Here is a 24,682-nt window from a genome sequence, read left to right on the forward strand (position 1 = left end):
GTATACTTGTACGGTATCGGTATCAGAAAATAATAACAGCATTGATAGCCTATTATAAAAATGTAAAATTGTAGCAAAATCATGGTTTACATTTGCATAATTTTAAAGAAAACACCGAAATTGTTATGAATTGGCACAACGCTGGCAATGCTTCTAACCGATGTTAGCCAACCACACAACTGTGTTTTGAAGCAATAGCACATGAAAAGAGGTTTGTGTTAGTAATTTTAAAGATTAAAACAAATAAACCTGAAATAAAATCTTTGAGATCTTTTTGAACGCATGATAAAAAATAAGTTATTGAAATTGATGGCGTATTGTTGGCAACATGTTGGACATAATTGCCAATCTTCTGCCCTCACATCCAGCATATAGCCGACATTGCAATTGTTTATTTTGTGGAAACGTGTAGGGCAAATGGAAACTTAAACTGTTTCAGTATCAAGCACGGAATCACGTTCGCGTTTCTGTTGCTCCTACCTATTTCTAGACCTCTGCTCCGTTTGGCATAAACAAACTGAAATAAAACTACCTTGTTGGCAAACCGTTGGCTACACTTCTGACCAACGCTGGTTTTAAATATTCATAGTATACTTGTACGGTATTATAAAAACAATAACAGCATTGATAGCCTATTATAAAAATATAAAATTGTAGCAAAATCATGGTATACATTTGCATAATTTTAAAGAAAACACCGAAATTGTTATGAATTGGCACAATGCGGGCAATGCTTCTGACCGATGTTAGCCAACCACACAACTGTGTTTTGAAGCAATAGCACATGAAAAGAGGTTTGTGTTAGTAATTTTAAAGATTAAAACAAATAAACCTGAAATAAAATCTTTGAGACCTTTTTGAACGCATAATAAGAAATAAGTTATTGAAACTGATGGCGTATTGTTGGAAACATGTTGGACATAATTGCCAATCTTGTGCCCTCACATCCAGCATATAGCCGACGTTGCAATTGTTTATTTTGTGGAAACGTGTAGGGCTAATGGAAAGTTTAAACTGTTTGGGTATCAAGCACGTTATCGCGTTCGCGTTTTGTTGCTCCAGCCTTTTTCTAGACCTCTGCTCAGTTTGGCATAAACAAACTAAATTGAAACTACTTTGTTGGCAAACTGTTGGCTACCCTTCTGACCAACGCTGGTCTTAAGTATTCATAGTATACTTGTACGGTATCAGAAAATAGTAACAGCATGAACCAAGAAAACACCGTAATTGTTATGAATTGGCACAATGCGGGCAATGCTTCTGACCGATGTTAGCCAACCACACAACTGTGCTTTGAAGCAATACCACATGAAAAGAGGTTTGTGTTAGTATTTTTACAGTTTAAAACAAATAAACCTGAAACAAAATCTTTAAGACCTTTTTGAACGCATAATAAGAAATATTGAAATTGTTGGCGTAATGTTGGCAATGTTGGCAAAATGTTGGACAAAATTGCCAGCCTTGTGCCAACATACCCAGCATATAGCCAACGCTGGCCCAGCAATCAATGTTTGCTGGGTAATTTTGTCATTTTCAAAGGAAAAATTCAACAAGTGAATTCAGCAAAGGAATTTGCAACAAGAAAACATAGAGACTCAACGAATTCAACCTATTTCGTCGCCTGAATATTTCGTACCCTGAAAAGATCGAGAAAAAAAAAACGACATAGCCGAAATCGCTGATCGGAGTTGCCGCAAACATTTCAAAACTTCTTGATCTTTTCAGGGGACGAAATAAGTCGAAATTTAATTTTGTTACACGATTTCAGGGGACGAAATAGGTTGCATCCAGACTCAACATACTGTAGAGACATAGCTTTATTTCCGAAAAATGCCAAAGAAAGCATGATCTTATCCTTTTGCTATGCCACCGGACCACCATTTCACAGTAATATTCATACCTAAATTTTTGTTGAACCTGCTCTCAGAATGTCCCAAATTCAAAGTAATTTTTCAAAATTTTCTGGGGGAGGCCACCCAGACCCCCCACCGCTGGTTGTCGTCTTTGGCGATCACGCCGCCACCGCCGCCCCTCCCCTTTCAAAGTACCTAGCTACGCCACTGAATTGGATTATTGTCATTGGGGCCCGCAAAAGCATATTCCGCACAGGGCCCGAAAAACCCTAAGACCGCCACTGGTTGTGAGCTTCGCCCCCCAGACTCCCCTTCTGTGGAAGAACATTTACAACTGGTAGTAGGGCCGAATGGTTAGCGCGTTGGGCTCGCAGTCGAGAGCCTGCATGTTCGACTCCAGCCACCCGCACTTACTGTTGTTTCTCTGGGCAAGAAACTTTACGATAATTTCCTCTACCCAGTGATCGATTTCGAGTAATGGGTAGTACCAAATTTAAGTCATAAGTAGAGTAGACAACCAGAAACAGACTTTGCCGTCGGCTGCAGCGTGGGTCAGGTGTAAGTCGGAAGGCGTACACCGATGCATAGCGCTCAAGTCCGCTTTCCCGCAATGCAGGATAAAGATAAACAAACAAACAAACAAACAAAAGGTGTTATCGGTACCCTCCTCTGTGTGATAAGTCGCCAAAAACACACACACACATCGTAAGTTGTAAGAAACGAAGAACGGCAACAACAAAAGTAGATGTTCAGGAAATTAAAATGAAAACGAACAAATTAGAAAGTGATAGCCTACGAAAACGACACTTTGTGGAAATGAGTTCTCACACGCTTTCGAAGATTGCTTTTCGCTCAGGTTTTTCTCTATGAGCTGTGTCATAAGTTTTTTGACATCGACAGTGTTCAAAATGTTTTGATGGACACGCATCAACCCAAGACGAGTAAGTCTTTTTTGTGTCATTGAGCTTCTCAACCAAGTTTTCAGGCGCCATGGAGCAGAAAAGGAACGTTCTGATGATGCAGCTGAAACCGGGAGGCAAAAGCAGAGCTCCACAACTTTTCGCGTTTCTTTGAAAAGATCTAGTCTTCGTGGGTTTAGTCGCGATAGTATCTCAGCAACCTGTTTAACGGAGTTTGCGGTTTTTCCACTTACAACATCGCTGAGCAATGTAAGTTTAAGGCATCTGCAATAAGCCTCACCTCATTTACAACGTCTTGTAAAATCAAATCAAGAGCATGATTACTGCAATGCATGTAATAACGATCCAGGACATAATGCTTTAAGTTTAGCCCGCACTCTGTTTTATAACAACCAGATCTCTTGCTGTTTTATGCTGCAAAGTGGATATTGCAGAATAATGTCCAATAAACGATGGACCGCCTTGTTGGTAAGGAGGGTGGCTGGTAGTCTGGTAGCCTACCGCTACTGCAAGGTACATGATTGACGACTCTTATTGCGAATGATGAGCGCAACCACTCGTAACAGGAACTCGATTCATTGTAGCAATTATTGCTCGAATAATTTTCTGAAAATATGCTATGTACCTTAAATTTTCAGAATTTTCTAGGGGGGGCTGAAGCAATTTTAGAAAATTCCAGGGGGGGCTGAATTAGCTCTAGGGGGGCTGAAGCCCCTTGAGCACCCCTACTTCCCGCGCCCTTGCTGGAGACCTAACTGTGCCTTGTTGTAAGCGCAAAGTGGAGCAAAGATAATTGCCAGGAGCAAGCAACTTAAAATAAGATTATTTGCTTGACATTCGGCAGGCAGAGTTTATTTTCAACATCGCATTACAACACCAGCACGAGTTGTTGAAGACACAATATGCCAATCAAACACAAGATGGGAGAAGAGATCTCATATGCTGATTGCGGTTCCCAAAAAGAATAAGATTTTTCGCCAATCGTTGGAACGATATAATTTGTGCAAAAATAACATTTGAAAAGATTTAAATCACAAACAGTTGAAATGTTGTTTGCCAATAAGACATTTTAATTGCCCGAAGTGAGCTGTGACGTCATTATGGATGAGGCAAATCATTATCCTGTTTCTTCCTTATAATGGTACTGTTACACAGTAGCTAACCATCCATAGTGGTTTTCATCCCTCTCTCTTTAGGTTTGTCCTTAATTTAACAGCACTGCTAATTCGTATCTACAGCAATGCCTTTTCTCAATACGTTAGCCTCTGGTAGATCTTTTTCCATTTCAATTCAGTCAGCGAAACCATTCAGTCAACAAAAATAACTTTTGAAGGTTAAATTACAACCAGTTGAAATGTTGTTTGCCGATAAGACATGAAGTGGGTTGTGACGTCATTATGGAAGAGGCAAGTCAAACATTATCTAAATGTTAATAATTATCCTGTTTCCTCCTTATTATGGCACTGTTATTTGGGTAGAGAGGTAACTGTAGTGTTGTTGAGGTAATGTAGTGTTGTTGCTGGGTTACGTCTGTTATATAGTAGCTAACGATCTATATAGAGGTTTTCATCCCTCTCTCTTTAGGTCTGTCCTTAATTTAACAGCACTGCTAATTCGTGTCCAAGTAATACCTTTTCTCAACATGTTAGCACTTGCCCACTGGTTTATCTTTTTCCATTTAAATTCAGTCAGCAAACCATTCATTTTTACATTCGTCGTCGTCGTGATGTGAACTTCTAGGTCCGAGGGTTTATCGTTTTATCACTCCAGAATTACGATGTTTCCGGACTACACTGGAAGGCTTTGGTTTGATCATCCAAGACGCGCAGACCTTCCACTCCGTTAAGTGGCTTGAAGATGGAGCAGTCATTGATGATGTGGTCTGCAGTCTGTTCCTCGGCACCACATTCACAAGAAGAGAAAGAGGCCATTCCCCGTTGGTGCATGGTTGAGCGGAAAAGTCAGACGCCCGTACGAAGACGGTTGAGGTGCACCCATGCCTGTTTTTATAGTGTCAGGTCGATGGGGCGTGTGTCAGCGTCGGGGATAAACGAATGGAGTCTGGTGGTACTTGACCTCCATTCAGAATTCTATTTATGGTCCGCCAAAGTAGCCTCAGAGATGTCTTGTTTATCTTCGTTCATCAGAAGTTGAGCGCCTGGCACGAATGAGTGTCTCAATTTCAGTCGACAGAGTGCTCGTTTAGGGCAGCAGACATCTTGTAGTGGAGATGGTTAGGCTCCAATGCCCGTTGACCGAAAGACAGAGCGGCTTCTTTGCGATGAAACGCAGTAGGTTGGATGCCAGCAAGGACGGGAAGATTGTTCAATGGTGTGGGACGCAGACATCCGGTCACTGTGCGCAATGCGCTGTTTATGACAGTGCCGATGTTGTGGCAGTGAGCACTGCGTCACCAAACCGGTACACATTACTCTCCTGAAGAGTAGACAAGGGCTAACACTACTATAATAAATGCAAAGCGTCAGTCCTTGCCCCCCCAGCTGGAGCCTGCCAGGTGCTTGAATAGCGAAGCTCGCGATGTCAATTTCTTGCCCAGTGACACTAAATGATGGCGATATGTGAGTGATCTGTCTAGTATTACCTCAATATATCTTGGTTTGGGGCAGAAGGACAGAGATTTCCCATTATTCTGGGCATGTAGCTCACGATGGACTTCCCGATTGTGTGAATGGAAAGCTGTCTGTCACCGTTTTGGTTTCGCTAAGTTTCAATCGCCAATTGTGGAGATGAGCTGAGAGGGTTTTCTAGTCCTGGCCCAGGGTGTTGTCTAGGCTTTCTCATGACTTTGTGGAGTGGAGAACTGCCAAGTCGTCCGCATACGCGAATTTTGCGAAGACCATAGGTGGCAGGTCGTGGGTATAGATGTTAAAAAAAGTGGAAGCGGGACAATGGGACGCCTTTTTTCAGGCGTCTCAGTCTGCTTCGCCGTGAATTGCTTGTGGGAAGGGTGAAGCTTAGATTCTTGACAAGTTCCATGATTATATGGAACATATGTCGGTCAGAAATCAGGCAAAGCAAATTCCAAGTACGGCCGCGGTGCCATACGGTGTCACAGGCAGCTGTGAGATCTCAAAAGACAGCGCCGACCCTCTTTTTTGCCCCAAAGCAGTCTTTGCTGTGTTCGGTCAAGAGTGTGACCTGATCTATACGATGGATTTTCCGCGCCGGAACCCAGCTTGCTCTTTGAAAGAAGCTGGTCGATGATTGGGTTGACAGAGGCATGGATCAGCCTTTCGGGAGTTTTAAAGAGAACACAGAAGAGGGATATCAGACGATGCTCTTCGGGTCATTTTTAGATTGATTCAAGGTGTACAGATCTTGAATCAATGCAAAAATCACTAATTTTGGTGTCTGGAAAATGCAAAACTTAAGATTAGTCCGGTTGCCAAATCCAATTTTTTGGCTGAACCTGGAAATTTTATGCAAAGTTTTTTTTTTTATTGATTTTGGTAGCCTAGGGCCTACTCTTTCAGAATCTGCCGGGTGCACTCCGCGCATCCTTGAGCGTTTTGAGAAATTCAAGATGGCGTCCAAAATGGCCGCCGTTTCAGATAACTCCCTATAACTCAGTTAGTATTTGACCTAGGATGATAAGTTTGGTGTCTAACCATATGTTTTGAGGGGCAAGGAATACATTAAAACTATTTATTTGACTGGTTGGGGATTGCATCATGTAGAAATGCAATAATGCCGCCAATAGGGTTGCCATATTACAAAATTCCAACAAAAACAAACAAATTCACTTGTATTTGGTCTAGAAAGATAATTTTGGTGTCTATCTATATGTTTCGTTGACAAGGAATCCATTTAAGGAATTAAAACAGTTGCATATGAATTACATCACAGGAAAATCCAAAATGGCTGCTGATATATTTGCCGAATACTTAGGCCTAGTGTAAATTTCTTAATCTAGAACTCCCACTATGCTACGTAATCACTTTGCTTTCTGACTGATCAGCGCGAGCTTACGTTTCAGCAGGCTAGTAAGAAAGATCGATAAAGCGTTCTTTCTAAAGAGTTTCATAGACTGCATCGGGACTCTGATGGAAAACAGTGGACTGGAGGAAGTTCTGAGTGATGTGTTTGGAGGAGTCGCAAAAATGTTGACTGGAAAGAAATTTTCGCAGAACGTTTGAGCATTGAGAATGCTGACTGAGGAAGTTCTTCGAGGAGTACTTGATTGCAATACACTTGAGTCGAAGGAGGATTTCGTGGAAGTCTTGGAGAACATAGCCAAAAGGAGTAAGACTGCCAAACTGTAGGTGGACACGTTGATCAAACCAGTGTTCCTTATCATGAGGTTTGTCCGAGCTGAGCGGGAGGCTGATTGGCTGTTGCATCTTGATGCTGCAAACAAATGCTTCCCTATTTCTTTGCCGCTGACCATGTGCATTATCCAAGGTATAGGATGTGCTACCTAAGGGCAATGGAAGCCCTCCCAGAAAAGGTACTAGCCCGGTTCATGAAAGGGGAACATGTGATGAGCCACCAGCGCGGACTATGGAATGGCCTGTGGAGTGATATGTTTAAAGAAACTACTTTCATGAGATATGGCCATGCTCCAAATGGCATCATAGGAATAACTTTGAAGCCGGATACGCTCAAGATCTGGGCATTGTGTCTTCATACATGTAGTACTCGTCGTCGTGTGAGCCTCTGGGGCCGAGGGTCTATCATTTTACCACCCCAGATTCACGATGTTCCAGGACTACACTGGAAGGCTACTAGAGAGCAGTCAGTCTTTGGTTTCATCATTCATGACACGCAGACCTTCCACTCCGTTAGGTGACTTGAAGATGGAACAGTCATTGATGATGTGGTCTGCGGTCTGTTCCTCGGCACCACATTCACAGGAGGAGGAAGAGGCCATTTCCCCATTAGTGCATGGTTGAGCGGAAAAGCCCGACGCCCGTATGGAGGTGGTTGAGGCGCACCCATGCCTGTGTGGGTAATGTCAGGCCGATGGGGCGTGTGTCGGCGTCGGGGATGAACGAATAGAGTCTGGTGGCACTTGACTTCCATTCAGAACTCCATTTATGGTCCGCCCAAGTAGCCGCATAGATACATATAGTACTGTGGAAACTGCTCCTTGGGCGAAATGCTTGGAGATTCTGGAGACCAGGAAAGTGGACATAAGAAAAGAAGGCACGGATAGAGAATGACAACAAGGACCGAGAAGCCATAAGGACGAAGCTTCAAATATGTATGGATCCACTTGATCCCGCGAAACATCCAGACGATCTAGTGAACATTGCAATTGGTCAACATGGAACCCCTGCAGTGAATGTGCAGGAAGCTGTGCAGAAAGGATTCAAATAGATGTGCGAATTTGGAGAGAATTTACCTGATGGCTTACATGAAACAATTCACAAGACCGTGACTACCATGGTGGCTACAAAGAAACATGTGAATGTGGGAGGTAGTAAAGTGAACAACATGAATATCATCTACTCCAGGGTCATAGGCTAACAGGCTAGTGGGCTTGATGTTGACATAAAAGATGTCCTATCCTACGAAGTGGCTCCAGTACCAAAGTCTATGTTTGACCCCACAGGAGAAATGAGAGCTGCAACACCAAAGTCATCCTTAAAGCGACAGCTTTAGGTTAAGGTATCTGCTCGAACAACAGCAAGTGACACTTCAGTAGTTGTGATTGATGGTTCAGCCCTACTCTGGGTGATTGCTTGGCCTGCAGAGGGCACCACTACAGACTACGCAAACAACTTGAAACACGCCATTGCTAAAGACTAAAATTTGGGGACGTTCACCTAGTGTTCGATCGGTACTACAATTGCAGTACTAAGAGTGTCGCTCGAGCCACTGGAGTTAGCCGAGTCCACCAGATGCAGTTGAACACCAAGTTACCACCTCAAAAAACGGTATTGACGGAATGACGGTGACCGAAAACAAGAAGCAGTTGATAAACCTGATTGTCAAACTTCTGATTAAAGACGAGTCATTCCATGAATACACCCAAAGTCACAAGTTGATAGTGATTGGTGAGGACGTTGCCCCATTTGAGATCAGCCGTGGTGGTGTAGTGATCAGGAAAGAGGACCTGTCAACTAGTCATGAGGAAGCGGACAATATCATTATCCAACAGGTGATGCTGTCTGCTCGAAATAATGAAGAGAGTGATATAACTGCAATATCCGATGACACTGACGTTTTCATTCTCTTGCTTCATTATTATCACGTTGGAAGCATGAAAAATGGTGTCACCATGGAATCACCAATTAAGGAATGAACAGTCATTGGCATTGGAAAAACCGTAGAGAAGCATGTGTCTTTTGAGAATGAACTCCTGCCAGCCCATGCTCTTACTGGTTGTGATACCGTAGCATGCTGCTATGAGGTTAGCAAAGGTACTGCATTAAAGGTTCTGAAAGACGGTCACGCACTGTCACTTTTCGGGGTCATTGATTCTCCCATAGAATCAGTGGTTGCGCAGGCAACCACATTCATATCAGCCTGTTACGGTCAATATACTACGAGTAAATCAATGTCTGAAACACGCTGGAGGGTATGGGCATCCCAAACGGGTCGGGCCTCCGCGGTACCACCAAAACTTTGTTCCCTTCCTCCTACAAGTGAGGCCTTTAAAGAGAATGTAAGAAGGGCCCATCACCAAACCATTGTGTAGCGTTCACTGGAAGACAGCAATCGGCCTGAACTTGATGCAGAAATGTACGGATGGGTGAAAAACTCGAAAGTTAAAACGCTACAACCGGTCCCCCTTCCTGCAAATGTTGAACTCGCCCCAGAAACTGTCATGCACATGATCAGTTGTGGATGCAAGAGTGACAACCTCTGCAGAACGCTTTCTTGCAGCTGCACAAGAGATGGTTTAAAATGCACAAAATTCTGTGTGTGATATGCTGCAGGTTGCAGCCAGACTCTTACTTACCATTTTAATTCAATTGGACAACGTCACAGATTTATGGACTAGGTGCTTAATGACGAGATGATAACCACAAGTGACTGTCCTGTGACCGCGAGAGAGGCTTGTACATCACTAATGGTAACATTTGTGATAACTAATGGTGACGTTTGTGAGTGATATTATATGTTAGATGGTATTTCACAAGCAAAGTCGCAGAAATAATGATTTTCTGTAAGTATTCAACAAATATATCAGCAGCCATTTTGGATTTTCCTGTGATGTAACTCATATGCAACTGTTTTAATGCCTTAAATGGATTCCTTGTCAACGAAACATATGGATAGACACCAAAATTATTATTCTGGACCAAATACAAGTGAATTTGTTTGTTTTTGTTGGAATTTTGTAATATGGCAACCCTATTGGCGGCATTATTGCATTTCTACATGATGCAATCCCCAACCAGTCAAATAAATAGTTTCAATGTATTCCTTGCCCCTCAAAACATATGGTTAGACACCAAACTTATCATCCTAGGTCAAATACTAACTGAGTTATAGGGAGTTATCTGAAACGGCGGCCATTTTGGACGCCATCTTGAATTTCTCAAAATGCTCAAGGATGCGCAAAGTGCACCCGGCAGATTCTGAAAGAGTAGACCCTAGGCTACCAAAATCAATAAAAAAAAAAACTTTGCATAAAATTTCCAGGTTCAGTCATACTTCTGCCGGACTAGATGTTTGTGATATGAAAACAAACTTTAAAAAAACAAATACAGCTAAGTAAAGTGCCATTCAACATGTCCAAAGAAATATTCGTGACATAGTGACGTACTTTCACAAGTCAGCCTTCGTTTTTGAAGGCTTGTGCACGGTGTCTAGGCCAATTTGATGTAAACCATGCATTAACGTCACCCCACCTCAATAAATACCAATTTTTTCACACTATGTTGCAGCATTCATCCACTGTCAATATAGTTTGAGTTTCCATTCTATTTTTCTATATTTATTGGTCGGTAAGCTACTCGCTGACACCTTGGATACACATAAAAGAGCACACACCAAAACAGTCTGTAATATTAGTGATGTATAATACTATAATATGACGATATCGAAGCAAATATATTGAAAATGTATATGTATAATATTATTATAAAATGTATTATAAAATGTATAATACTACTGTATATGACGATATCGAAGCAAATATATTGACTTGATTTAGACCTTCTGCAGATAAGTGCTATTGTTAGATATGCGTTACATCGCAAATATGCTATATCGGTACTGTAGTTCAAGATGCATTGGCTTATTTGGTGCCTCAGTGATAATTTTAGTTAACCTATCACTAGTTAATTTTATGTGCAAGCAACTGTGTTATCGGAAACGCTTTCTGATATCTTTGTTTGTAATCGTATGTTTCGTGTGCCTTTTAGATTGCACCTGAACAAACGAGTAAAAGTTGCACTTCAAAATTCAAAAATTTAAGCCGCCAATTCCAAGAAATAATTCATTCATATCAGCATCTTTCAAGCAGTTGCCTATAAGCCACATCCTGGTCTTTTATGCTCGATTCTAGCAAGTGGCCATCGAGCAATTCAAATAGAACTTTGTCTCATTCCAATTGTAGTTGCAGCAATTGCACAGGACACTGGAATTATCCAATCTGTAAAAGAATAAATAAGTTAAATTGTTTAGTTGTCATTGAACGCTTTTAAACCAGTTTATGACCGTAATCTTTTTTTTATCTGAAGGCATCCATCACCTTGAATTACGCAAACCCGAAATTTAGCTTGTGCAGTATACCAAGTTTTAAAATTTACATGTTAGTAGGCTACCAGTCTAAATTAACATAGTATACCTACGCCAAAGTCAAACTTCGTTCTGTTCTGCTGAAAGACAAAGTTCTCAGATCATACGTTTGATCTTTTGCTTTTGAAATATAGATAATGCAATGTAATTTAGGTTAATGTTATCGTACCTACAATGTCCAGTGTCCACTCGACAACACACTGAAAGTCTGAAACCATCGTAGAGTGTAAGCCTGGCGCCCAAGATTTAACGTCACTTCCTAAATCTAATCTTTGTCATCAAAGTTTTGCTTTCAATCTCAAAAGACCTGTCTCAGTTTATCGATCTGGTGATTTTTTTCTGAAGAGCAGTCAATGACTTAATTTCGTCGTCGTGTGAGCCTTTAGGGTCGAGGGTCTATCCTTTTACCACTCCAGATACGCGCTATTCCCGGACTACACTGGAAGGCTACTAAAGAGCAGCCAGTCTTTGGTTTCATCATCATCACCAAGCAGCCGCAGAGATGTCTTGTTCATCAGCATCGTTGATCAGAAGTTGAACAGCTGGCACAAATGTGTGTCTTGGTTTCAGTCGACGGGGTGTTCGTTTGGGAGAGCAGAGATCTTGTGGTGGAGAAGGTGGTTAGGCTCCAGTGTCAGTCGACCGAGGGACAGGGTGGTTTCTTCGCGACGAAGCTCCGTGGGCTGAATCCCAGCGAGAATGGGGAGATTGTTCATTGGTATGGGACGCAGACATCTGGTCACTGTGCGCAGGGCGCTGTTTATGGCAGTGTCGATGTTATGGCAGTAGGCACTGCGGCACCAAACAGGTGGACAGTACTCTGCTGAAAAGTAGACAGGGGTTAAGGCTGCTATACGCAAAGTGTCAGCCCTCGCCCCCCAGCTAGAACGTGCCAGGCGCTTGAGTAGCGCAGCGCGGGATGTGAGAGTCTTGCGCAGTGACACCAAATGGTGGCGGTATGTGAGCAATCTGTCCAGTGTCACCGCAAGATATCTTGGCTTGGGGCAGAAAAACAGAGATTTTACGTTGTTCTGGAAGTGTAGCTCACGATCAGCTTCCCGATTATAGAGGTGGAAAGCTGCTGCCACAGTTATGGTTTCGCTGAGTTTCAGTCGCCAGTTCTGAAATTAAGCTGAGAGAGTTTTTATGTCCTTGCTCAAGGTGTCATCTAGATTTTCCCACGACTTTGTAGAGTGGAGAATTGCCAGGTCGTCCGCATAAGCGTATTTTGCAGAGACCGTAGTTGGCAGGTCGTGGGTGTAGATGTTGAAAAGAAGTGGAGCCAGGACCGATCCCTGTGGGACGCCGTTTTTCTGGCGTCTCAGTCTGCTTCGCCGTGAGCTACCGGTGGTGAGGGTGAAGCTTCGATGGTTGACATGTTCCATAATCATATGTACCATATGTGGGTCAGGAAGCAGTCGAAGCAGCTTGCAAGTAAGGCCGCGATGCCATACGGTGTCATAGGCAGCTGTGAGGTCTAGAAAGACAGCGCCGGCCTTCTTTTTTGCCTTAAAGCAATCCTCGATGTTTTGGATTGAGAGTGTGACCTGATCTGCGGTGCATTTTCCGCGTCAAAACCCAGCTTGCTTTTATGGAAGGAGCTGGTCGATGATTGGGTTGACGCGGGCATAGATGAGTCTTTCGAGGTCTTGAAAGGAACGCAGAGAAGGGATATCGGACGATAACTTCTTGGGTCCTCTGGTGGCTTGTGAGACTTAGGGATTGCAACTACTAAAGCTCTTCTCCAGATTTTTGGGATTGTGAGGTGGTGCAGGAAGGAAGAGAGGAATCTACGTAACCAGAACTTTAGGGCATGGCCAGCATGGAGCACAAGCTCAAGGCAGATCTTTTCTTGGCGAATTCCTCTGGAGTGAATTTCTCGAGATTGTTTCTTCTTGTGATGTTTCCACTCGCCACAGGGCAGATACTCCTTTGGCAACCAGGCGGAATGCCTTTCGGTGCTTTGTCTGGTAGACCCCGTTCTGCACTAGCTCGGAAGCGATGGCGTTAGCAGAAACGAGGCACTGACGAGGTGAGTCTGCTGAGCGTCCAGTGAGGTCGTTGATGATGCTCCATGCTGTGCGGCTTGATTGTGAGAATTCGATGGTTTGGACAGCTTCGTTCCATCGCTCAAGCCTCTTTGTGTCCAGCCGGTCAAGTAGTCTGGTGGCGGCGGTGTTAGAGGTAGCACCACTTGTGGCACCTAGGTAGGAGCGATAGCTTTACACTCAGAGTCCCAGCGTGGTGTATAGCTGGTTCGTTGGCCACGTGGTATTGTGGTCTTTGCCGCAGTTATTATGGCATTGCAGAAGTCTAGTTATGCCTCGTCTGCGTTGCATGTTTGTCGATGGTAACTTTGCAGCAGACTCATTGGTCAGGAGGCTGTATTGATTCCAATCGGCTTTTTTAAAGTTCCATCGATTCACCGGTGAACTCGGGACAAGAGCCACAAGTTTTGCGGCGATGATGAGGGACGGCCGGTGTTGGGACCGCGGGAACTTTTCAAGCACACGTCTGTCTGGAAGAGAGCTGTCGACACTCGCGAAGGCCAAGTCAGGGTTTGTCCCTGTTCCCCAGCGGCCGGAGTGGAATCTGGCTGGTTCCTTGTATTGAATAGGAGGGCAAGATGGTTTCTAGAGGCCCAGTCAGCCAGCAATTCTCCGTCGCTGCTTGTGTTGCAGTAGCCCCAGTCGATGTACTGCAGTTGAAATCACTATCGTAGAGACTGGAAGAGAGGAACGTTGCAGGAAGGGATTGTGGCAACATTCGCGAGGAGGATTGCCTCCAACATTGGAGGCTTGTAGATGTTGGCGATGTTGTAGTCTTAGGTACAAATGTACACCCACTCAATCTCGACATCAGTTGGAGATTGGTCAACAAAGGTCAACTTCAGGCTCTCATGCACAAACGTGGCAATGCCTTGCTTCCTGCTTAAGGTAGACCGGGCTAGCGTGTAGTTGGGAATAGCTAGCCTATCTGGAGAGGTTCTCTTAGAGGAGGATGACGCGTGTCCGGTTGGCATGGGCAAGCTGCTCCACAACTTTGATCTTGCTTGTTGTGTAGCCTTCTATATTGAGCTGCAGAATGGTGGGGCGTCTAAACTTGTCCATTGCCCCTTGCAGCTGTGCCGTCCGGGTGGAGGCTCTTGGTTGACAAGTTTCGTTTGGCATCTTCTTGGGTGCAGATGTTACTCACCGGATGGAGCACGAGGAGCCACTTGTCGTAAAACCACTTGTCGGAAAACATACCAGAAAATTGCTATTGGCCCTGAGTTTTTACATCGTTTTCTACTGAAACAATTAAAACTCAATAATTTAACCAACAGCATCGAACCATCTACCTGTCCATAGCAGTGTAGCAACATTCATATAATCTGGATGGAACCGAATATGTCCAATTTGTAGTCGCCAACATGCTGTCACAGACGATAGGTCGTGGCTCGTACAAAAACCCTGTGCAGTATATAGTATAGAAAAGGAATTGATATAGAGTACAAAACTGTATCCGTAAGAACCTTTTGCTTCAAAAGATACGTTTTAATTTGAATTACAGTCGATGTTAGATACCGCACCATTTAATCCACAAAAGCATTTTTTCTATTCTATATTACTCAACATTAGTTACACCAATCACATTTAATCTAAATTAATTTAGCGCTTAAATTCTTTCAGCTAGACCCGCACATTTACTTTGGAATGCTGTATTAATCAGTGATGTCATGCTTAATTCGAAATGTCTAAGACGATAAAGACTGCTTCAAAGGTTGTTTTTCCTTCACAAATAGATATTAAAATCAAATTTTTGATTTTTCAGTTGTGAAGCAATACACATCTTCATTCAAACAAAACCTATTGTTAGTTGCACTTGCTTAGGCTACATAGCCTACATTACACGATGTTTAGGAGTGCCAGCTTATCTCGAAAAGGGCTACTGCAACCTATTATAGAACAGGTTAATGCAGCTTCAGGCCTGTACGCTTATGCTTATTTACCGTCATAGATAAACTTCATGCACTTTTGAAATGCCAAGTAACAGACTTACCCGCTACACACGCATTCAAAACATTTACAGCAGTTCCAACCAAGACGGCTTTCACAACTATATCTGCCATTTCGCTTCGTCTGTTTGGAGCCAGACTTCCTGCAAAGCGTATTTTGTCACTGTTTGGCTAGTCTACAGATATCCGGTTTATTTATTTGGAAAAGCCTTCAGTAGGTACTAATAAGTAGTAAGTTTTAGAGAGATTTTCAATCTATTCAAAAAGGTTTAGGAAAAAGTAGGCTCTTGTTTGAATTGCTAATGTAATCGGTTTGGATTGTTGACCGCATAGACTGCGTCTTCTTACCAAGTCCTCCAAGCACAATTCCAATGGATCCAACGTTAGCAAATCCACACAAGGCGTAGGTCATGATAGCTTCAGATCTCTCACTTATCCAAGCAACTGACCCTGACATTGGATCAATTCTAGGGTTGGACCCGGCATCTCTTGCTTTAATCATTTCTGCCAATGATTCGTAGGCTGCAAATTCATTAATAAATATTCCAACACCAAGCAATTCAGCAGACTGTAACAAATAAATAAGAGATTATTTGGTACAAAACATGTTTAAGTGTAGTTAGATGATCTTATTCTTAATTAATGCTGCAGCTAACTGCAACTTCAACTTCAAACCTTTTGCATTTTAGAGCACTAAATGGAAAAAAATGGGAAACCAAATCAATTCACAATCTTTCCTAGTATCGAAGCTCCACCAGGAGTATAACTACCCCGGAAGGAATGGGTGAAGCTACATCGTTTACAAATAGATGTGGACCGTTTTAACAGCAATAGGTCCCAATAGGGTCTCGCCGACAACATGTTGTGCATGTGGCTCAGACTTTCAAACTGCACAGTGCACACCTCATTATCTATCAATATCCTGTATAGGCCTAACGATTCCAGAGTGGATACGTAGACCTTACAACGCTCGATGGACGCATTGGTAGCTGTGCCTGGATCTTCCAATTTTCCCTGAGGCGATCTCAAACGCAAAAAGATATTCCAACCTGAAAGCATTTAACCTAATTTAACTAGCATCAATCAATTTTAAAACTTTTCAACACATGTCAAGCTTACCTTAAAGCAATCTTCCCATTCAATGCCCATGAGGAAGGTTATTGGTATAAATACGTAGGAACAAATCAACTAAAAAAAATTCATAATATAAATTGCTTATTTATCTGATCGACATTGGCATAGCGTAGTCTTAGATCCAATTAGAAAAAAAATATTAGCTGCTCATTCTCTACTGAGTTGACAAGAAAAGTAGTTTCTTAAATAACATTTACACCTATTAAATAAGTAGTTTAGATTCCATCTACTACATGAGGGAGCACTCATGCAGTCAAAAAGTTATATCTTGCCTCACAGTAATATGCTGTTTCAGCCTTTCACAAATAGACCTAAAACAACTTTCAAACACATTTTCTGGGCAAAGCACTTTTGTCATTTAGACAATAATTTCTAAACATTGGCAACATCACAGCGTGAGTTTAAAACAAAAAGCGTGTAATCAAACGGCTTCAAAATTTCAAAATTGAGTGCAGATACTTACCTCGAAGCTAAATTGTGGAAAATTTACCAAACCTCCAAACCAACCCAATATGGCGTTCAACAAAGCCAACAAGGAAAGAAAGACGATTAAATTAGCTCCAATGTTTAGTGCTACCAATACAGCAACAGACGCTCCTTGCGCTGCTGCGTCAATCATATTTCTTTCTTTACTGAAACAAGATGGAGATTTTTCATAAACCAAATACTGCACTTGAAGAGTTGATTGGTGGAACAGAACTTAAAAATAGGAACATTCTCCTGGCACTTTTCAAATACTGTACATCGCAATTAGAACGACTCCTTGTAAATTGTTTTTTTATATGATGTCGAAATGCAAAACTATAAATTTCCAGTCGCAACGTTTTTGAATTTTTTCAACGCCTAAATCTTTTATCACGTGACTGTATTTTACGAGAAGCAATTTAATCAAAAAAAATTAAATAAAGCTTTGAAAAGTCAAACGTGTAAAGTCAGTGTGTAACCTTGGTTTCATCTATTAAAAAAAACGTTATATATGAAATAGGCTTAAACAGTTGATAAGCATTGTAAACCCCATGCAAAACAAAAAACGTACCCTTTTTCGATGGCAAGTTGGCTAGTGGTCGTAAATTTGGACTGCTGAGTCTCTGGCATCACTAGTTTTGCCACTGCTAATGCACAAGGAGAGGACATGACGCATGCCGTGATGAGATATATAGCGTCAATCTATGAGTAGAGAAATGCAAAGGCTGGAAATATTTTGCTTTGTTATACAAGGATATTGCAACACAATGAGCACAATGTTTTATGAGTTTTGAACTTTTTATCTTGCTGCAAGCGTTTTAAAACCAAATAATTTTTTCACTCCTTTTTAGATTTAGCAAAGTAAAAATTTAACAATACAGTAGTAAATCAAATGAAGCAATCCCTGTGTGCTATATGCGTTTGTTTTTACGATAATTTAAACCAGTTGTCATTAACTTTTTTTATGTCGGTACCGCAATGAATCTACCAACCTTTTTAGCATCTCCTTTACAGTAGAATGGCTGAAGATAATAGTTAACTACATTTTAAATTTGTGATGAAGGGAGCGTTCTTCCTGGCCATCAGCACAAGGCTGACTATACTCACTAGTACAGCGAGCAATTACATTTCAAAATATCAGGTAAAATCCCAGTAACTAACCATAGCTTCTTACGTCATTTTAGAACTAACCCTAATGATTTAACATTCAAGAATTTTCAGGAAACAGGTGTCAGCCCCCCTAATGATGCGTGCATCCCTGGTTAGGAATCCTTAAGCATCCAACACTGAACACAAGGTATGTTTTTGAAACTGCAAACTTAAACCAAAGCTTGAATAAGCTCCCAATGTGACCGTGTAATTCCTTAAAGGTTGTAAAGAATGAGCAACTTATGAAACATTAATATCGTTCATGAACTTTGTTTTTATACTGAGTAGCCTACCAGGCATTTTTTGAACTGCAAACTTACACCAAAACTTAGATAAGCTCCCAGTGTTGACCCAGCCACAGTTGCGAACCCACAAACCATGACTGCGAATAATTCCGATGACGTGAGATCTTCTATGAACGGTTTGATCAGAAGAGGAGCTTCTGTATGAGTGATGAATATGTTTCCTGCAAAACGTTTTTTGTCATCTGAAAACTTTCTGTTTTGTTGTTATTTTAGCAATTTCAACAAAATCGCCAGAATTAAAAACAAGAAATTGATGATGGGATTATGATATCTAAGTTTATTAGCATGATTAATGTTTTAAGGTTCAAAACAATAAAACAGTTTGGAGTAAAGGACTCATAATTTTGAATTACCTAAAATTTCTTTATGCTTTTTCTATATTAACTTTGTAATAAAAAGCTTTAACTCAAATTTAATAACCACTCGACAGCTATTGCTTACCTGCTGCCACCATTGTTTCAGGCGCTGATGTTCCAAGAGTAATTTGCATCAACCATGAAATCTTGAGAAGTATCCATTGTACAACTCCAAGATAATACATCACAGAAACAAAGGCGCTGAAGTATATTACCATTGGAAGAATCTGAAATCTCAATACGTGACAATTGCTTTGGTTTGGACTAACAAAAATAGATCTCATCCAATTAAACACTTGATAAATTATATTTTTAAAATTACCTTAAACGCAAAGAAATGTTCTTCGTATCCTTTCCCAAAAACAAAGGTTTCTCCAACGTTCGTAAACTCCATAAATTGTCGGACCAATACTCCAAGCCAATCAAACGTTTTAAATCCAACTGTTGTTCTTAAGATGATTAGGGCAAAACATATCTGAATAAACAATCCCCATAGGACCGGCCTCCATTTCACCTGGGTTGTGCACATTAATACGAAAGTAAGGCAATGCGTTAACCTAAAAATCGTTATGTCAAAGTAAAGTAAAACCTTGATATATTTGTTTACACAAACCGCTTAGCTTAGAACGACAAGAAGCAACTGAAAACTCTAAACACTGAAATGAGAGACAATTTTAGATAATCAGATATGTTTGAAGCCCTTTATTTTGATTAAGTGATATCGTGTGTCAATAAACGAGAAAATAACGTTAAATAAAAATATTGACTATTGCAGTGGACTAAAATAACTGCCAAACTATGTAGTTCGGATAAACTAGAAGAAAAAAGCAATGGAATGATTGTTTTTGCCCATACCTTGGAAGGATGCGTGGAAGAAAGGAAGAGACAGAACAAGAATACCAAATATCCTGCTCCGGAAATAAGTTGATTCGGTCGCTTTGAGGTATCCAGTGCAATCCAAACTACTAACCCAATAACAAGAAGTGCAATGAAAATCCTGTTAAATATGCAGTAGTTGGCGAAGTCTTATATTTAGAAACATTTGAACCATTGCTATGGATAGGGATTCGATGCATTCATAGTTTGTGCTAATTTGTTTGTGTTCTGGGCGATTTCAGACCGTGTTCGTTTCGTAAAACTAAAGAACTTACAACACGACATTACTCTAATACAAGTAGGCTATATGGGCCAGCAAGTAGGCCTACTGCTTGTGATGAAGAAATTACATTTTACGGCGACATTGAAAGTGCTCTACAAAACTATAAGCACTACGAAATACCAATTATAATGGGTGACTTCAATACTAAGGTAATAAGCTTACAGTAAATATCCTTACCATTTCAACCAAAAAGCGTTCCGCTTTATTAGGTCAATTTCTTGTTTGAAAAACGCTAAAATATCTCTTCCAAACTGATCACGTATGAAAGAGTAAAGTTTATACCCAACAAAAACGGACCATATGATGAGCAATGGGATAGCCTGGTTGAAGTTCAATACCAAAGCAACTGTCATGTAAGCTGTACACCCTGAAAATCAAACAAATATTAAAGAGAACAATTCGTGTTTTCTAAGTTAAAGAAATGCAATTTACACATTTACGATTCTTATCAATGATTGTATATAAACAGCGTTGCTATCGACATTTGCCCAAAATAAGGACAACCAAAAAATTAATTTTTTATATCGAAACAAATGTTTTTGAACAAATCTTTAGATTTATAAGATCCATGACATATGATATGCCTTAGCTTTTTCCAGAAACAATCTGTTCCAGCAACTCTTTGTTTGTAGAAAATCTGTCGTGCATCTCAAGGCTGCTCCGGTCTAGGTTTACCTTTGCTTGTAGCAGAGATTTGGCTTGTACTTTTACCTTTACTTGTTGCTTGAAGCAGAGATTTGGCTTGTACCTTTACCTTTACTTGTTGCTTGTAGCAGAGATTTGACTGTATTTTCATTAAGTCTGTTCCTTTCCTTTGTCCACTGAGCTCAAACAAAAGAGAACACTTCCTCCACAAAGAATTACTGATCGGAAGAGAGAAGATGATGCTAACCAGCTTGTAGAACAACAAAAAAGAGTCTTTTCCAGTACAGATCTTCACCCACTTGTCCTCATGTTCATCCTTGCGGAACACATTATCTGGAATCTTCATGAGCAGAGCATCAACAATCGAGACCTCAAGAACAACTCATCCTTCATTGTCATTGACCGATTAATTTGCTTCGCCAACCCTTCAACTTCCTTGTACTCAACTGTTAATTTCGTAGCAGAGTCAAGTTAATGTGCGCTGGATGCTTCTCAAATCGATACCACTTATTGATATCTTCCAAAAAAATAGAAGTTTCGTAATTGTTGAAAATAAGAAAAACTAAGGACTCAAGCCAAAAACAAGGACACTTCTTTGAAATAAGGACAATACTTTTTTTAAGACATTGTCCTTCATTATAAGGACAAATCTTAGAAATAAGGACGGAATGGCAACCCCATATACAAATATGCTTATTCTCAAATTGGTTGAAAAGCTTTTCTAGAAACGGATTTTAAACAGTTTGTTTGACCTGCAAGAACCAACTTTTCTTTGGTATTCAGGTTAAAGATTTAAACCAGTCTTTGTGTTCACTTTCAGGCATGCCTTCTAGTGTCCTGCCAAAGACACAGTCGCATGCTCATGAGTGGTGTCGAACCAGCGCTCTTTCGAGTGCCGCACAACGCTCTCACCACTCGGCCATGCATCTGCAACAAAAAGCTTCAACTTTTAAACATAGGCCTAGTATTTGAATATATTTGCATGTACTTTCCGTATGAGTTTTGTCATAGTTATAAAACAAAGCTTTGAATGTAGTGTTGCTATTTCTTATGGACCATACAATGTTGAATTTTAATTTAAATTAACTCAAAAGTTGTTTCGGTGCGACAAAAAACGATAAAAGTATTTTCTCATTCCTTCTTTTCAGTCATTATTCCAAAATATATCTCATACAAGCAACAAGTACTCTCATTCATGAAGTGTATAAATGTTGATTGTCTTCCAAAGTTTTGAAACGTATTTTGTGAGTATTATTCCCTATGTAGGCAATGATGTCCACCAAACAACAGTCAAACTTTTTACATCGTTTTAATGTTTTGCAATGTTAAAACGAAAAAAAACGGCAACTTTTCTGCATAGATTTATAATTACTTACCACTGAACAACAAAGCAGCAGCTATATTCACGCATAAGGTACGGTTACGGGAATACCATTTCTTGCAAATGTCAATTCCATGGTTGGAAATTTGAAACAGGAACCAGTTCGTTTGGTTATTTCCTTCATTTCTACGATCCACTTCAACTTCAAATTGCTCAATGCTGTTCAATGGTTTCCTTTCTTCAGCATCGATTGTAAATTGATCCTCATGCTGAAAAAATCTTCAGCTTGAAATTATAGAATCGTAAAACAACATGAACTGTGTTATCTATACATCAAATCGTTTTGTTGGTTTTGTTCCCGTTCATATTTATGATTTTATCATTGCTATTGTTTTCCGACAAAGAAAAAATAAATTGAATTGAATTTTTTGCGATAATAGGCTTTTTACACTTTACCATTTGAATTAAAACGTCCTTTCTTACAAACGTTCAGTCAAAGTAAAAGGCCGGTTTGTTAATATTGTATCTGCCTTCGGTTAACTTTAAAAGCTTGTCTTTCTTTTCAAGATACTCTTATCCACAATTAACTAACAAATTATTATTAGGGCAAGTTTTTGTAATTTCTACAAAAAAGTTTACAGTTTTAAACAACTTCGAAAACAAACAAGACCATACAGTCAAATGTTTTGAGCTATTTCTAAGAATGTGATTGTGGAATTTTTTTTGTTTTAATGCAATTTTTATTGCAACTTTTTCACAGTGGAGTGACAAAAAAAGAAAATTCAAGAAAGTGTTTAATTTTCACTTTTACACCGATCAAGTTGGAAAAATTTGTATTCAGAACATCTTTTTGAAAACTAAACGGAGGCCTGAAAAAGTTTAGAGAAATGTCCCAACCAAACACTAATCTAACATTTTATGCCATTGTTATGCAGTGGATTGAGTTCCGTCATAGCACATGACTAGAGAACTGCGTTTTAAAAGCTCGTTCACTCATCTACTACCACAGAGGAATCGCACAACAGGATAAAGCAAGTCGTTTGTATTTATATTTTTGAAGTATGCAGTATATCGCCAAACAATTTTTTGTGAAGCATCAGCAATTCATGCTACAAAAGCGATTATCAACTTTCAACGGACAATGTGTAGACATATGTGGCATTGCATGTGTATTTCGAGCCCACATTCATCCACGTCATAAGCGTCGCGCTTCAAAACACTGCATCGTGCGTTCTGTTGGTGTCGATCGAAAGCCTTTTTGAGCGGTAGGCACTGGATAGTTTTCCGTGCAAACCAGCTACCACCATTGCGCCGCGGGCATTGGTTAAGAAAAAGAACATTAGCAGAGAGTGGGAATCGAACCCACTCAATCGAAATGACTTTTCCCTTGCCCTAACCTTAACCCTTAGGCCACGCTGCTGGTGGCGATACATTCAATTAATTTTTTTTGTATCAAAAATCTTTCGAGTAGATTTGTCAGAATATCACGTGCTGGGTAGCCTGAGTCGCGTTACTGAAATCAGCTGATTCGCAAGGAAAACTGTCCTATGTCAAAGTGCCTACCTTCTTGAGCGGCGTGCGGGAGATCTCATCACTTAGTCCAGCTCATGCAGTCGATATATCATGATTTGTAGAGTCTATGTAAAGTTAGACCTAATAGGCAATTGTTACGGCCTTCGCCTTATAAAATATAAATCACTCAGCCTGAAACTTATCTCTTTATTTTATTGATTCAACGTCGGCTGACGAAAAAGAGATGAGTTGCTGGCTGGGGCATGCAACTCTTGTTACCTTGAGCAAAGTTTGTTTTTCTTCCAAATTTGTTTCTTTGTTTTGTTTTTCCTTTGTGCTAACATTTGGACTGACGTCTTGCAGTACCCGTTCATCATCTTGGGTAACTGTAGCAACAGTACCATTCAAGGTACAATCCATAGTCGCACTCAAAGCTTTCACGACAAGATAAAGCAATTTACTACAGCCCACTATCAGTTCAGTTCTGTTCAGTTGTTTTTATTTCTGACCATCATATCAAAAACAATACACGTCAACATAGCAAAGGTCGAGAAAATAATTCTAGTGTCAGCTGATTACATGCCATCGAATTCAGATGTTTATATATATAATACTGTTGTTCAAAGTTTTTCTTCAACACAACTACTCTCAGGCTTTTATAGTGGTCACTGTTCATTTGCGTCGAAGACAAGACCCGGTTGAAACGAATTTTTTTCTCTATTGAACTAAAAATGCTTTGTTCTTGATGTCTTTGTGTCATATTAACTTCACAAATCACAATAGCCTAAATGCTCCAATTGATCAAACTTCGCGTCGAAACAAGCAATTCGAAACTTGAAACTTTTTTGTCTTCAATACAAAGCCTGAAGAATAATTATCGTCAAACTTGTAAGGAGTCTCATTTTGATTTTGAGTTTACAACCAAACGAAATGGCAAAACGATTTAATTACTTATAAACAAAAACAAGGGAAAGAAGTTTGCGTCAAAACGAAACTAACTACTTGGTGTTTTTTTAACAGTTCAAACGAAGCTGGAGATTAACATCAAAGCTGAGGGACACAAAGGTTTCGAAATTGTGCCATGAAAAAGCCTATTTATCTTGAGCACGATGAATTATTATAAACACTTCACTTACACAACGTCGGACAAG

General features: G+C 40.5%; 1 protein-coding gene across 1 annotated transcript; it reads right to left on the bottom strand.

The window, feature by feature from the left end:
- Positions 1-10,759: 10,759 nt before the first annotated feature.
- On the bottom strand, positions 10,760-24,031 carry LOC145766362 (sodium/nucleoside cotransporter 1-like). Its single transcript, XM_082578057.1, has 14 exons — positions 23,811-24,031; positions 22,075-22,288; positions 20,231-20,420; positions 19,750-19,891; positions 19,217-19,408; positions 18,980-19,121; positions 18,554-18,699; positions 17,656-17,786; positions 17,083-17,251; positions 16,605-16,673; positions 15,834-16,053; positions 15,530-15,628; positions 14,829-14,940; positions 10,760-11,342 (listed from the first exon to the last, which is right to left on the bottom strand). Exons 1-14 carry the CDS (start codon positions 23,949-23,951, stop codon positions 11,252-11,254), a joined length of 2,058 nt encoding a protein of 685 aa, XP_082434183.1. The 5' UTR covers positions 23,952-24,031; the 3' UTR covers positions 10,760-11,251.
- Positions 24,032-24,682: the final 651 nt, after the last annotated feature.

The sequence above is a fragment of the Aplidium turbinatum genome, chromosome 3 (genome assembly GCF_918807975.1).
Source record: "Aplidium turbinatum chromosome 3, kaAplTurb1.1, whole genome shotgun sequence".
In the NCBI taxonomy this organism is placed as follows: Eukaryota; Metazoa; Chordata; class Ascidiacea; order Aplousobranchia; family Polyclinidae; genus Aplidium; species Aplidium turbinatum.